Here is a 12,936-nt window from a genome sequence, read left to right on the forward strand (position 1 = left end):
TGAGAATCCCTGTACTAGAAGATCTGCTTCCGAGGCTATTTTCTGTAAGTGACTATTGCAGAACATTGTCAAAGCATCTTAGGTAGTATAGCAATAGCAATAGCACTTACATGTATATACCGCTTTATAGCCGGAGCTCTCTAAGCGGTTTACAATGATTTAGCATATGATGCTTTGTTGATATTATACGCTAGTTGCCTGTTCACATTGATGCAGGTTAGCTGTGAAAGACTAACACCTGCAGAAAGTACCCTTAGGTTCATGGCATGGAGCAACATTTAAAGCCTTCTTCACATGTTCTGTTGAATGTGCAATTTTAGAAAAAGCATTGAGGGTACACTGAGGGGAAATAAAAAGAAATCAAGAAGCAAAAACTTTCAGAAAGCTGATAAGATTTTGCAAAATAAGGGGTAACAAAAAGATGGTGCACAAATATACAGTGACTTTGCAAAGAAACGCAGCATAAATTTCAACTTCGGGAGGCATATGAAGAAACATGAAAGTTAATCAAACTCCATGTTTGAAACACAAACTTGAAAACAACAGGCTTTTGGCAATGTATCTCCTTAAGAAATCTGGTACAGCAACTTCCTTTAATTCCACAAGTTAAAAAAGATTTTCTGACAGTTAACAAGTCTATTTGAGAATGACTCTTTGTTTTCAGATGGTTGCATTAGAAACAGCTAGGAGAAATTGCCTCTTACATATTGTACTACTATTTAATGACATCATCTATAAATTATTCAAACACTAAACAATTCCTGCTGGAACAATAAAAGTCTACATTACATGTTTTGCATTTGAAGGGAGGGGAATAAAAAGAAGAACTACACTGCTTCCTTCCCAGAAGCAAGATACTTGGCAGACAGTATTCAGAGGTTGTAGTTGTTGCAGGGAGGTAGTCCAAACAAGGGGAGATTCCCGATATACTTATTTTCTGATATGCTGTGCTAATTTCTAGCATGCTGTTTATTTTTATTTTATTTATTGTTAAATTTATATACAACCTTTCATTAAAACAATCCCAAGGCGGTTGGCATTATATAGCTATTAAAAAGCAAGAGTAGACCAAAGCTGGGGGCGGGGGGCGGGGAGGGAATGAGAGATAAGTGCAGGTCTGTGTGCATGGAGAAAAGGTATAGGAGGCCCTCTTTATCTGCAGGGGTTCCAGACAGAAACTGAGAATAAAGAAACCTTACCCCTATGAGGGGTTAGGTTCCTCACACACACAAAAAAGGGGGGGGAGACAAAAAGTCAAAATGGGGGTCAGAAATGAGAGGAGGAAAGCATAGTACCTCACTCTCCAGCTTTCTGGCAATGCTTCCCCAAACCCCCAAATCAGCCAAATTTTGGGTGAATATTCACCAATTTTTTTAAAGAGCCACAAAATGGCTCTTCACTCTAAAATGGCAGCTGGAAATGACATCAGAAGTCATTTCTGGCCACTCAGAACCATGAATAGATTAGATTTGCCTATTCTTATACTACGGATAAAGAAACCGGGTCAGTATGACCCATCTGCAGATACATGAAACCACGGTTATTGAACTAGTGAATAAGAAAGGTCTCCTGTATAGGGTACAGAGTTGGGTTTTATGTTTTATTTTAAATAAAAGTGGAAATCTCCACTTTTATTTTGAAAAGAAAGGAAGTTTCTAGTCCATATGACTATAAAGGGATGCTGGGAAGTATATCGGCAATCCCTGCTGAAATCTTCCAAGCCGGAAAGGTGGTTGAACATAAATCTCCAGGGGTTCCAGGTAGGGCTGAGTGTCCTGCATAGCTCCTTGCTCTGCCTCAGCAAAGCCAGAATAAAAAAATATAAAGGAAGATATATGATGCAGATTTTTTCACTTAAGTTGTAGGATTTAGTTTTACTTGGTGCACAATTTGGCTTGCTTGGGCACAGAATTTGAATTTTTAAAGCACAGACTCTTTGTTTCTTGGTCCAGTGGAGTATCATGGAACAGAGCCCTTTTGAAAGGAATCTCTTTAATGTTCTTTGAAGCCCCTACATTATGTTATAGTGGACATCCCTTGAACCTACCATTTACCATTACACCTTGAACATCTGGGACTCCAAATCTCATACTCCCCTCGCCTGTCCCATCCTCCTCTGGTGCAGTCTTCAGTGCAATGAAGATCTGCATTTAGAATCGGTGAGCTAAAGAGCACCAGAGTGCATGTAGAAGTGCTTGGCTGTATAGAAGATTTTTAGGTCCTGCGTTTTGGCTTCTGATCTCCCATTAGTAGTACATATTGCTCATCTTTTATGTCTTCTGTTACATTTTCTCAGATCAGGCTCTTGATTTCCTGGGCATCTTTCAATCCCGTCCCTAAAACAGGTTTAAAAAAAAAACAACTGGTAAAAAGATCGATTGTTCATAACACTTGGGAACATATTCTTTTACTTCTGAATCCTTCGTTTTCTGCAAAACATGACCTCCTCACCAGCACCATTGAAATAATGCAGTGGGGGCTGTGGGGGTAGCCACCATGATTTCAGTGACAGAGCACATCTGGCCATACACACGTGCCAAGGTTCAGTTCCCTCCATCTTCAGTGAAAGAGCTCAGGTAGCACTTTTGGGAAAGATTCTTGCCATGGATTCTGGAGTGCTGCTCCCAGTCAGAAAAGACTACTTAGGTCTGATGAAGTATAAGGCAACTTCATATATGTTCAAGCCTGCAATCCTCACACTGTTTTCAAGAGTCCTGCCAACAAGTCCCATTCCCACTACCACCCTTCACAATCCTCACTTGCACTTGGATTGACAATTATGAAACAGAAGGAAAAGAGCTGAGAAGATGTTTCCCCCCTTTCCCTGCAAAGAAAAAAAAAATAGACCTATTTAGTCTAGCATTTGTCTGTAGCAGGAAATTCTACATATATCACTGCCTAGGACAGAGGGGCCAGGTGAACTACTAAGGTAATTGGCTTGTGGGGAAAGCAAATCCATGAGATAGCTGGCTAGGTAGACCAATGGTCTGACTCTATGCAAACCAGCTTTATATATTCAGTCCTGGCTGTTTGAACAGGTTTGGAATCTTGGTGGACCAGGAGGTTCCTGGTCCACTGTTACTTTTGAGAACTGGTGCTACTTTGGGTCTCTACTGCCCGCTTGCTCAAAACCTGCTCAACCTGTATATTTGTGAAGAAAACATATCATAAAACACAATAACCAGCTGTGTATCGTCTGGGAGTTCTGATGGTTCATTAAGTATAAAAGAGAGCACCTGGGTGGAGAGGGGAGGACTTCTGATGCAGCAGGGAGTGCACAGCCTTCTGCTCCATTCATAGAGGTGGATAAGATAAGGAGTATACACATGCACATACACTCCACACACACCCAGGGACTGGATACAAGGACTTTCCCCATCATGCTGCTGGTGTTGGGGAGGGGGAGGGAGGGAGAAGAGATTGGCATAGGATTCTTTCTGGGATCAGAACAATGATCCCACACGGCAGGCTCCCAATTCCAATTTTAAGTGTATAATAAATATGAAAATATTCAACTCTAAGAGACAAAAAAACAATCCTAAACTGCTCGCCAAATAGTTCCAAACACAGCAGTGCTATGCATGTATTTCCTGTACCTGCACATATGTAATACAGAAGTAATATACACTGGGCAACACACTGAGTCCATGGAAGTGTCTTGGAAAAGTTTGTATACCCATTTGCAGCTGTGTTGTAAAATGTTCAAGAACCTGATGAGGGAAGTACACAGCATGTGCAATGACACCTAATGTTCTTTATTTTTTATTGTCTAAAAGAACTCTATAAAATGTCTTCAAGGCAGTTCAACCTCTTCTTCTTCTTCTTCTTCTTCTTCTTCTTCTTCTTCTTCTTCTTCTTCTTCTTCTTCTTCTTCTTCTTCTTCTTCTTCTTCTTCTTCTTGGAATCACACTTCTTCCATAAGGCACATTTCTCCATATTATTTATATAGATAGATAGATAGATATTTTTTTTAAACACACACAAAAACACACCCACGGACAAAAGTGAAAAGAAAGACAGAGTGATTCAGCTGCATCTGGATAAACACTGCTGTTCTGCTGGCCCTTAGTAATGGTGGGTCCTAAATGAACTCTCCCCGGAATGGCAGTGAGCTACGGCTTTGCTCCTGCCAGCGGTAGCGGAGCTGAGAGAGCAGCTTGTCCTCTAGGTTCTCAAATTCAGCAAACCCCAGGTGGTTCAGGATCTCATAGATTCCAGCCTTGGCTGCCACCTAAAAAGAAAAAGAAAAAACAGTCTTAAATTCCTGCAAGTAGAGAGACGACAGCTTGTATTAGGCACTGCTGTCTGTCCCCACTGCAGGGATGACATGCTTTGCTGGAGGAGAGGAACACCTGAATATATGACCAGCATGCTGAAAAACAGCACAGTGAAGCAGATCCCCTTGCACAGTAGGGATGTGAACGAATGGAGGTCCCTGCACCGGTTTGGTGTCACAGGGAGAGTAGTGGTGCGAGGGGTCTTTTAAAAAGAGGAGAGCAAATCCTTACCTGCTCTCTGCTGCTGCCTGCAGCTTCCTGCTGCAGTGGTGCTAGTCCCAAGAACCCACACACGGCGCCAGAACATACATAGCATCCACGTGCCATGTGTGTGCTGGTACCACATGCAGGTTCTTGGAACAAGTGTCACCGCACCAGGAAGCTGCATGCGGTGGCGGAGAGCAGGTAAGGAACTGCTCTCCTCTTTTTTAAAGATCCCGCTCACCACTCCCTGTGGTGTTGAACCAGTGCATGAACCTCTGGTCGTGCACATCCCTATTCCATAGGACACCAGGAAAGCGATGTTGAAGCAATGTGTGTGTGTATGTGTGTTGGGGGAGGTACTGAGGATATAACCTGCTCAGCCAACTCCCTTGCTGCATGGCATGTGTGTGTGTATGTGTGTATATCTATAGATAGATAGATAGATAGATAGATAGATAGATAGATAGATAGATAGATAGATAGATAGATAGATAGAAAATTTAACTAGAGGCCTGTTGAACACCACTTTCATTTATATGTTTAGAATATTTATATGCCACTTTTCAATTAAAAAGAGTTCTCAAGACAGTTTACTTATGCCACAGTGGGTTTGATACAAATAGATGATTTTTAAAAATAAAATGAATGGATTTTTAAATTTAAATCAGATTTTTAAAATTTAAATTGGATTTTAATTTTTTAAAATTTATTTTAAAAAACAAGAGCCTAGGTCTAAGATATCATCATGAATATCAAGCATAACTTATCATTACATTCTATGAACATGTTAAGAGCAGTATACAGGGGTGAGAGATAACAGACCTGATCAATCCTATTCTGCAGGTGGTGTACATGCAGCGCACGCGCACACACACGCACACACACACACAGAGTCAAGTCCTTGCCCCCTGAAGGGAAACACCTATCATGGCAGCAGGCTGTAAGACTCCACTTAGGAATATTTTAATGATGTTTCTATGGGTAAGTCAGGTATGGGTGCAAAATGCAAACAGTGCAACAAGGAAATGTAAAGCCTAGTTTCCCAAATGAAACAACATTATGAGAAGTGTGTACTTATTACAATGTGTTCCTACCATCTAAAAATGAAACCTACATCTATCTCTAAATATGTATTAAGGTTACATTAGACAACAAGAATATACTTTTACTAGAAAATGATGATTTTCCTTACTAGTAATTTAGTATTAAAATCGAATCTTTCTTCGTGATTTAATCAATATAATTTAAATCAAATCAAAACTGTGCCAAAAGGAACAATTATGATTCCCAAAGGGGTTCATAACCTTAAAAGAAATGTGAGGGAGAGCCCAGCAGTTGCCATTGGGAGAAGCTATACAGAACTGAAAATGGACTGTTGCTCTCCTGCAGCTAAATAAACGAGAGCCAGCATGCTGTAGTGGCTAGAGTGCCGGACTAGGACCGGGGAGACCCGAATTCGAATCCTCATTCAGCCATGAAACTAGCTGGGTGACTCTGGGCCAGTCACTTCTCTCTCAGCCTAACCTACTTCACAGTGTGTATTGGTAAATTTAGGATATGTCTGCTGCACCAGCCAAATGGTTACATCTCAGTCATTTCTCAACAGAACTGCATGAAATTTGGAGAAATGGTGGTGCTTGTCACATACTTGGTCCATGCCAAATTTCAGGTAGTTTGGATGACAGGTTTGGACTGGTTTTTAGCAAATAATGGCAAAATGCAGTTTTATACATACCTGTATAATGCAAAACAAACAAAAAACAAAACAAAACCCCAAAGCAAAAAACCCAGAACAAAACAAAAACCCTTCTTGCTTTTCTATGTCTGGTGCTTAACCATTTTATAAGCCACTTCTTAGCTGTTTGTGTTAGCATTTGCAAAGTTTGTTAGCTTTGGCATGTGGCAGGCAAATGTTACAATGTTCCCTTGTTTTTGTTTAAAAGCTTATGAAAAACCAAGGGACTGACATTACTCAAGACCAAGGGCTCTTTTTTAGCCACTGCTCTTAGAAGCACCCTTGAGCTTTCTGTGCAACTTTCCCAACCCCTTCTTCCAATGACATGCCCACCAAAAAGAAAACAAGAATGAATGAGGATGGGGAGAGGGAAAGAACAGGATTTTAAAAAAACAACACATGAATTGCCCTTGCTATGTCTGCAATAAGGGCATGGACTGTGTCTGCTACAATTGATTTTCTGTTGATGCCTGCACCTATTGCACGCTTATCCACTCTTCCGGAAGCATGCTAATGGACAGCTGTCTTTTCATTAGTGGTATTTTATACTGCTCTGGGGAATAGTGTGGACTGGATGCAGCAATTCTGAGAAAGTGAACTTGAAAAACAGTGAATGTCTTTAACAATATGCAGCAAAAGTCTCTTTCCCCTGCCATCACGCAAAAGCTGAATGCTCACCCTAGAAGCAAGGAAGCGAGCAGCAACTTCCAATGTTCACAAGCTGTACACATGATTAGCACTAGTACAGAGTGTTTACAAAGCCTATGATACTGGGGAGGGCCCCCCATGAATCTCCCTTGACCTGTGCCTCTCGGTAATTTAACCCTCCTCTCCATGTTAACATACTGCTGTTTGTTCACCTGTTTGTTCACTGTTTGTCATGGGACCCATGTCTTCTCTGACCCTTCCACTCCTGCTTGGATTTTTCACTCCTTTGCCTGTAGGCCAGAACATTTGAAGTTGAGTGGAGAATATCAAGCAAATGTTGGCAACGCGGCATGGGAACTGGACTTGGGTGGGTTCAGAAGTCACGCCCTAGAAGGGTGCATTCTCATGTTCTAACATGTTTTTGGCTTGCTGACTTGCAGTGGGTCGTGTGAACCTGGCCATTGTTGATCTGCTCACTGGCACTGGCTTTAGAAGATGTGGATTCATTGGCAACTAAAGCTATATTGTCACCAGATACTGGAGGAATAGTAATACATAATAGAAAAGTAGCGGTAGAAGAGCTGAAACAGAATTAATGAATTTTTTAAAAGGTTTTACTGAGGGAAACAAACATCAAAACTGCTTTGATCTGAATCTGAAGAAAATATATGGATGGATCCCATTCCTCCTCAGTTGTTATGAGATTGGAATTTAGTGGAACTGTAGCAAACATATGTAGATGGATTCGTTCCACAATAAATAAAAACAAAGACATGCCTTGTCTCCCTTCCCATACAAACAGGTCAGTATCAAGAAGGCGGGGAGATCTTAATTTATAAAAGTTAAGAATGTTGTTCCTGGAACATCTGCTAGGTCTCCCTGACACACATCAAATATGTGCAAGGAGAGAGTCCAGAGACTACTTCAGAATATATTTCATCTAGTTATGCTGCTGTGGATTAGAAAAACATCTGCTTGTTTATGTTCCTCTTCATGCTTGTTTTTAAGCCAGTACTTCCTACCCAAGTACTCCAAAAGGCACAATCCACAATATTTCCCTGAAACTTTTCATTCATAAGCTCTCCATCCATCAAACATTCAAAGCAAAATTGCCAGAGCATGATTCTCGCCAGCAAAAAATGTAAACAGAGATATACCATCTATCCTAGTTATGAAAATAGATTCAGTCTACAATGACAAGAGAAAGAGGCCATTCAATTATTCTAGCTCCCTAAAAATTAACAGTCAAAACAGAATTGCACTTCTGGATTGGAGTCCACTACAGAATCTACTTTTAATGTCTCTATCTTGCACTATTAGTTTCCGACCTGTTAGAATAATTTATCTTAGGCAATGTCATGCTTCTTTAGGGTTTGCTTCTCATGTTTGTCTTTTTGCTTGTCATTGTAACAAAAAAAGATTAGAATGAGACATGGATACTAGATGGAGATTTTGCAATATAGTTTCTGCAGTCAATGGCAAAACTAGAAATCAGGATGTAGCAAGTAGGCCAAGACCAAAGGCCAAAGAATGTGCACATAGGTGGTCTTCTTTGAGGAAGTCACTGCACTAGCATCAGTGCTTGTTCATGTTACTTCCTCCCAACAACTCTACTGAATGTTTACAGCACCACAGAGTCTCTCCTCTTTACTTCGGTCATCATGGCTTCAGTCTCATCAGTGTATTCTCCAAAGACTTAGCATTGATGGAACAAATCAACAAGACATCCAGTTAGCTACTCCGCTTGGAACTCGCATTAGATAAGGTTGATCAACATGTATGTGGGCCTGTAAGTGTGAACACACTAGGGGCTGCTTCCCATGATCAAAAGCTGTATAGGAGTGTACAGCCAGGATTTCAAACCCATGTGTTCTCAAGAACCAGCTCTGTGTCAACAAAAGTCAGGATAGGAAGATGGGAAAGTGATCATGTGCTAGCCGAGATCTAGGCTCAGGACATGCTTTTTACTCCATCTAAGATAAAAGGCTGGGTAAATGATGTCAGTTGGCTGTGCTGTCCTACCCAAATGGTAGCTAGCACACAATCACATCCTCCTACCTCAATTTTTGCTGACACACAACCACTTCCTAGGAGCATTTGTGGGTCAGGAAGCTTGTATGGATGCTCCTCCTACTCAGCTTTTGATCATGGGAACCAGCCTAAGGAGTTTTTATTGAGACATCAATTCAAAATGTTTACACGGATCACCACGTAAAGTGTACAACTGTGCCATAACCTGAGAAAGGAAACCTTCACCTGAGGTTGGGACCTAACTTAGCAAGCTAACCAGACTATAAGGTCATTCTCATAACCAGAGCTACCCATTTTAACCTTCTTCCACCTACATAGCTCTGGTCATCTGCAGCAGAGAGAGCCCTCTAAAGCCAGAAGCTCCGTCCCTGGGTAGCCCAGATCAGCTATCCGGGTTAAAAGTGAGGTAGGAGGGAAACAAACCCCTTCCTACCTCACTTTCTGGTCATCTGCATCACCACTGCTTCCAGCATTCTTCCTGGGTAGCCGGCAGCCATGTTTTTCAAAGAGATGGGGGGAAAGAGGGGCCAGGCAGAGCAGAGCTGCTGCAATGCTGGGATCAGTGGCTCCACTGCTCATGCATTGCATTGTAGGATCTTGGAAGACTCAGCACAAGTCCCCCCCCCCCATCGGAGCTCTGGAGCACTACGCTGCTCATGCGGGGGGCGAGTGTTAGAACCCAGATGACATTTGTGTTGTGTGCAAGCAGGAAGGTAGGAGCCTGTCTTCCTTCCTGCTTCCTGCCCTTTGGTTGTGAGAATGACCTTTTGTGTCCTCACACCTCAGAAATTCCTTCAGGTGCAGGTGGGATAAAAGGAGTTCAACATCTTCTGCAAGTAGAAAGTAATGCAAAACCTGGCCACTACCTGGCAGAAATACTACAAGGGCCATCTCCCCTTGTCGAAAAAGAGCTGAAGCTGTTACACATCATGCTCCAGCTTCCTGCTCCACTTCACTTTTCACACCATCCAGGCTTTGATTCAGGTACAACTGTCCATGGTCCCACCAAATCTTTATGTCCATTTGTTAGTTGAAAAGGAGGTTTTGGGGGCAAATAGGCTTCCAAATAGGGGTGTGCACAAAACTGGCTGGCCCAGTTCAGTTCTGCACCCAGTTCAGTTCTGCACCCCTGCAAACCCACCCGTTTTGGTTTGTTGGAGGCTGGTGTGACTACAGCTCACAAATTGGTGCAGCAAAGACTGGCCGATACAGAAGTACAAAATGAGAAGGCTAGTTTACCACAAATTTATAAATCTGTACAGCTTAAGACGGATTTAAGTCCAGCTACTTATTTGTTTATGATTACTTCAAGTAATCATAGATGGGTCTTCTCTAGGGCGAGGTTTAATGCCTTCCCATTAGCGCTATATAGGAAAAATAACAGATTGCCCTATGAAAAGTGCATATATTTTTGCGGCCAGGAGATTGAGTCAATGGCCCATATTCTATTAAAGTGCCCACTTTACCAGGCTGTAAGACAGCAATTAATTAATCCCTTGTTAAATAATCTGAAGGGAAAAGATGAGGATTTTCTTGTAAAGTATTTATTAGCCGATGAAGATTCAGCAATTTCTAGAATAGTTGCTGAGTACTGTTGTGTGGTTTTTAGAATAAGAGTTTTAAAGTTATGAGTGTATTTTAAAATTGCCATTTTGGGGTATACGTTTACACTATGTTTTAATTTTAAGGATTTTATGCTATGTTATGTCATTTACTACTGTATATCCCTCTTTTGGTCATTGACCGTAAATAAAAAAATAAACAACAACAAAAAAACTCACACCCTCCAGGGGGCTTCTCCAAGGCCACAGGGGAGGTTTCCGGAGGTTCACCCTCCCCCCGCCGGCCTCCATTATGCGCCAAATCGGTTCGGTCAATTTCCGGCCCATTCAGGGCCTCACCCCTGTCATGGTGGCCATTTTGGAGGCCACTGGGCATGCTCAAAGGGCCTCTGTGAGACCACCCAAACCAGGCCATTTGGCGCATAATGGAGCCCAGAGGGGGGAGGGTGAATCTGCAGAGGTCCCACCCTCCCAGAGGAGTTGAGTAAAAATGTTTTTTTAAAGAATTCACGAATCCCCCCCCCCGAATGGCTGGGGGGTGTTTCAGACCAATAACAAACCTTGGGGGTGTGTACGTATGTGTGTTTTTCAGTTTGATATCAGCCCAAACCGAACAGGTTTGATGTCGAACCTGTTCAATGTCGAACCTGTTCACACATCCCTACTTCCAAACGCTTTCAATAAAGCAGTGACCAAATGTCTTCATACCACACAGTTAGGAAAATGGTTGCTACACACTTGTTGAGTCTGCTCCATGATGCTCAAAACTCTTTCAGGTGGGCTGAGCTCAGCAGAGACAAGAGTGACACAGTCCCCATGATTCAGGAAAGAATGGCTCAAGCAAAGAGCAAGTCTTGAAGCTGGGTGCCTCCTTTCTATGTTCCCATTTGTTGTGCAATGAAAGCCAAGAAATAAACAGTGCTATCACCCCCTGCTATATCAGGCCTAATTCAACAACAGAGCACATTCCGGTTCCAATTTGGTCTTCAAATCAAGTGCAGGGAGAGTTCATGTAGATAACATTCTTTCTTTCCCTACCCACCCCCTTTCATACTGTATATCGTTGACCTGTACAGGGTGCTGGTAATGTTTCTCTCTCATTTCCCCTCCAGCTCCACCCCCCAAAACTGGATGAATGTCTTTTTCCAGAGAGTCCCTTCAGCTGAGAACAGCCAGGCTCTCTGATTGTAAGCATAGTTGGCAGATGCCCCTTTCATCTCTCACTGAGATCAAACATGCCAATATGAATTAGCAAAGCTAATTGAGACAGAGAGGAGACGTGGTTTTCCCATCACACGCCAGCCAGCTACTCCCTACTTGCAGCTTATGCAAACAAGGGAGGGAGGGAGGCTAATCTCAAAAGGCACAGATAAAATGAGCCCCTCCCCCTTCCCTCTGTCTGTACAGCTTCACCTTCTGCCATGGTGGAGTAGTCAGTTTGAATAGCAACGCTTTAGTTTTCCAATCCCACTGTGAATTTAAACATCAGAGCTGCATTTCCAGTGCAGATAATTCCACTCTTAGTATCATTTTGAGGCATACACTCATCCTTCCTGCAAGTCTGGGGCAGCTGTTGTGGCCTTTTTTCCCTCGTTATAGCAAACACCCAAATTTTGGAGAAAGTGAACAATTCCAGATGTATTTTTGAATTCCACTTCAGCTTAACCAATTCAATCCTTGGCTAATTGTTTATCAGCCCTTCACAGCTGCAGTGCATGACGCACAGCATCTAGCATCCTGGTCAGCAGCTAGTTTTAATGGGAGGTCTTTTTGAGAAGAGGCCAGTCTTCCAACAAGTCTCATGGCCATAGCTGCTGATCCCTCCACATACTTTTCTTCTATGCAGGTTGGCAACTGGCGTCCAGATGGAAACCCTCAGCAGGCTAAGTCTGGTATAGGAGCTGCTAGCTGCTGATCGATAATTAGCAGACTATTTGAAGCATTAAATTGGCAATAGCTGCTCTTTCTCTTTATACTTTGCCTTGTGTTGGTGTTTAGGTTCTAACCTGGAGCTGAGAAGACAGAATGTGTGTGTCTTTCTTATACCCAATGTGTATTTTTCTGAATACATGGGCCTCTGTTCTCACTCTCTTCAAGAAGTTGCTCAGAGCCGGTTAGCAGCAGGGCTGGCCTTAGACTAAATGGTCCTCAGGTGAGGAGCATCTTGTGGAATTCTTCCATTTGTTCAACTCCTGAATGTCATTTTTTCACAACTTAAATATGTGATTTACATGCATGATTTCCTCCCATCATCCTATAAATGTGAATGCATGGATCTACTATGAATATACCACTTTTCAGCAAAAGTTCTTGAAGCAGATCACGCAGAAAAATAAATTAAAATAAAAGAAAGATGGTTCCCTGAACCAAAAGGGCTCACAATGTAAAACGAAACACAAGGCAGACACCAGCAACAACCACTGGAGAGATGCTGTTTTGGGGTTGGATAAATACATTTGTTTTCATTTGCTTATATTTG

General features: G+C 42.2%; 1 protein-coding gene across 3 annotated transcripts in view; it reads right to left on the minus strand.

The window, feature by feature from the left end:
• Positions 1-561: 561 nt before the first annotated feature.
• Positions 562-12,936, minus strand: part of PALD1 (phosphatase domain containing paladin 1) — a 211,302-nt gene continuing 198,927 nt past the window's right edge. For all 3 annotated transcript variants that reach the window (XM_053306877.1, XM_053306878.1, XM_053306879.1), the window contains one exon: positions 562-4,231. In XM_053306877.1, the coding sequence (XP_053162852.1) occupies positions 4,082-4,231 (150 nt within the window). In that variant the 3' untranslated portion in view covers positions 562-4,081. The remainder of the gene's footprint in view (positions 4,232-12,936) is intronic.

This window comes from Hemicordylus capensis, chromosome 3 (genome assembly GCF_027244095.1).
Source record: "Hemicordylus capensis ecotype Gifberg chromosome 3, rHemCap1.1.pri, whole genome shotgun sequence".
NCBI classification, from domain to species: Eukaryota; Metazoa; Chordata; class Lepidosauria; order Squamata; family Cordylidae; genus Hemicordylus; species Hemicordylus capensis.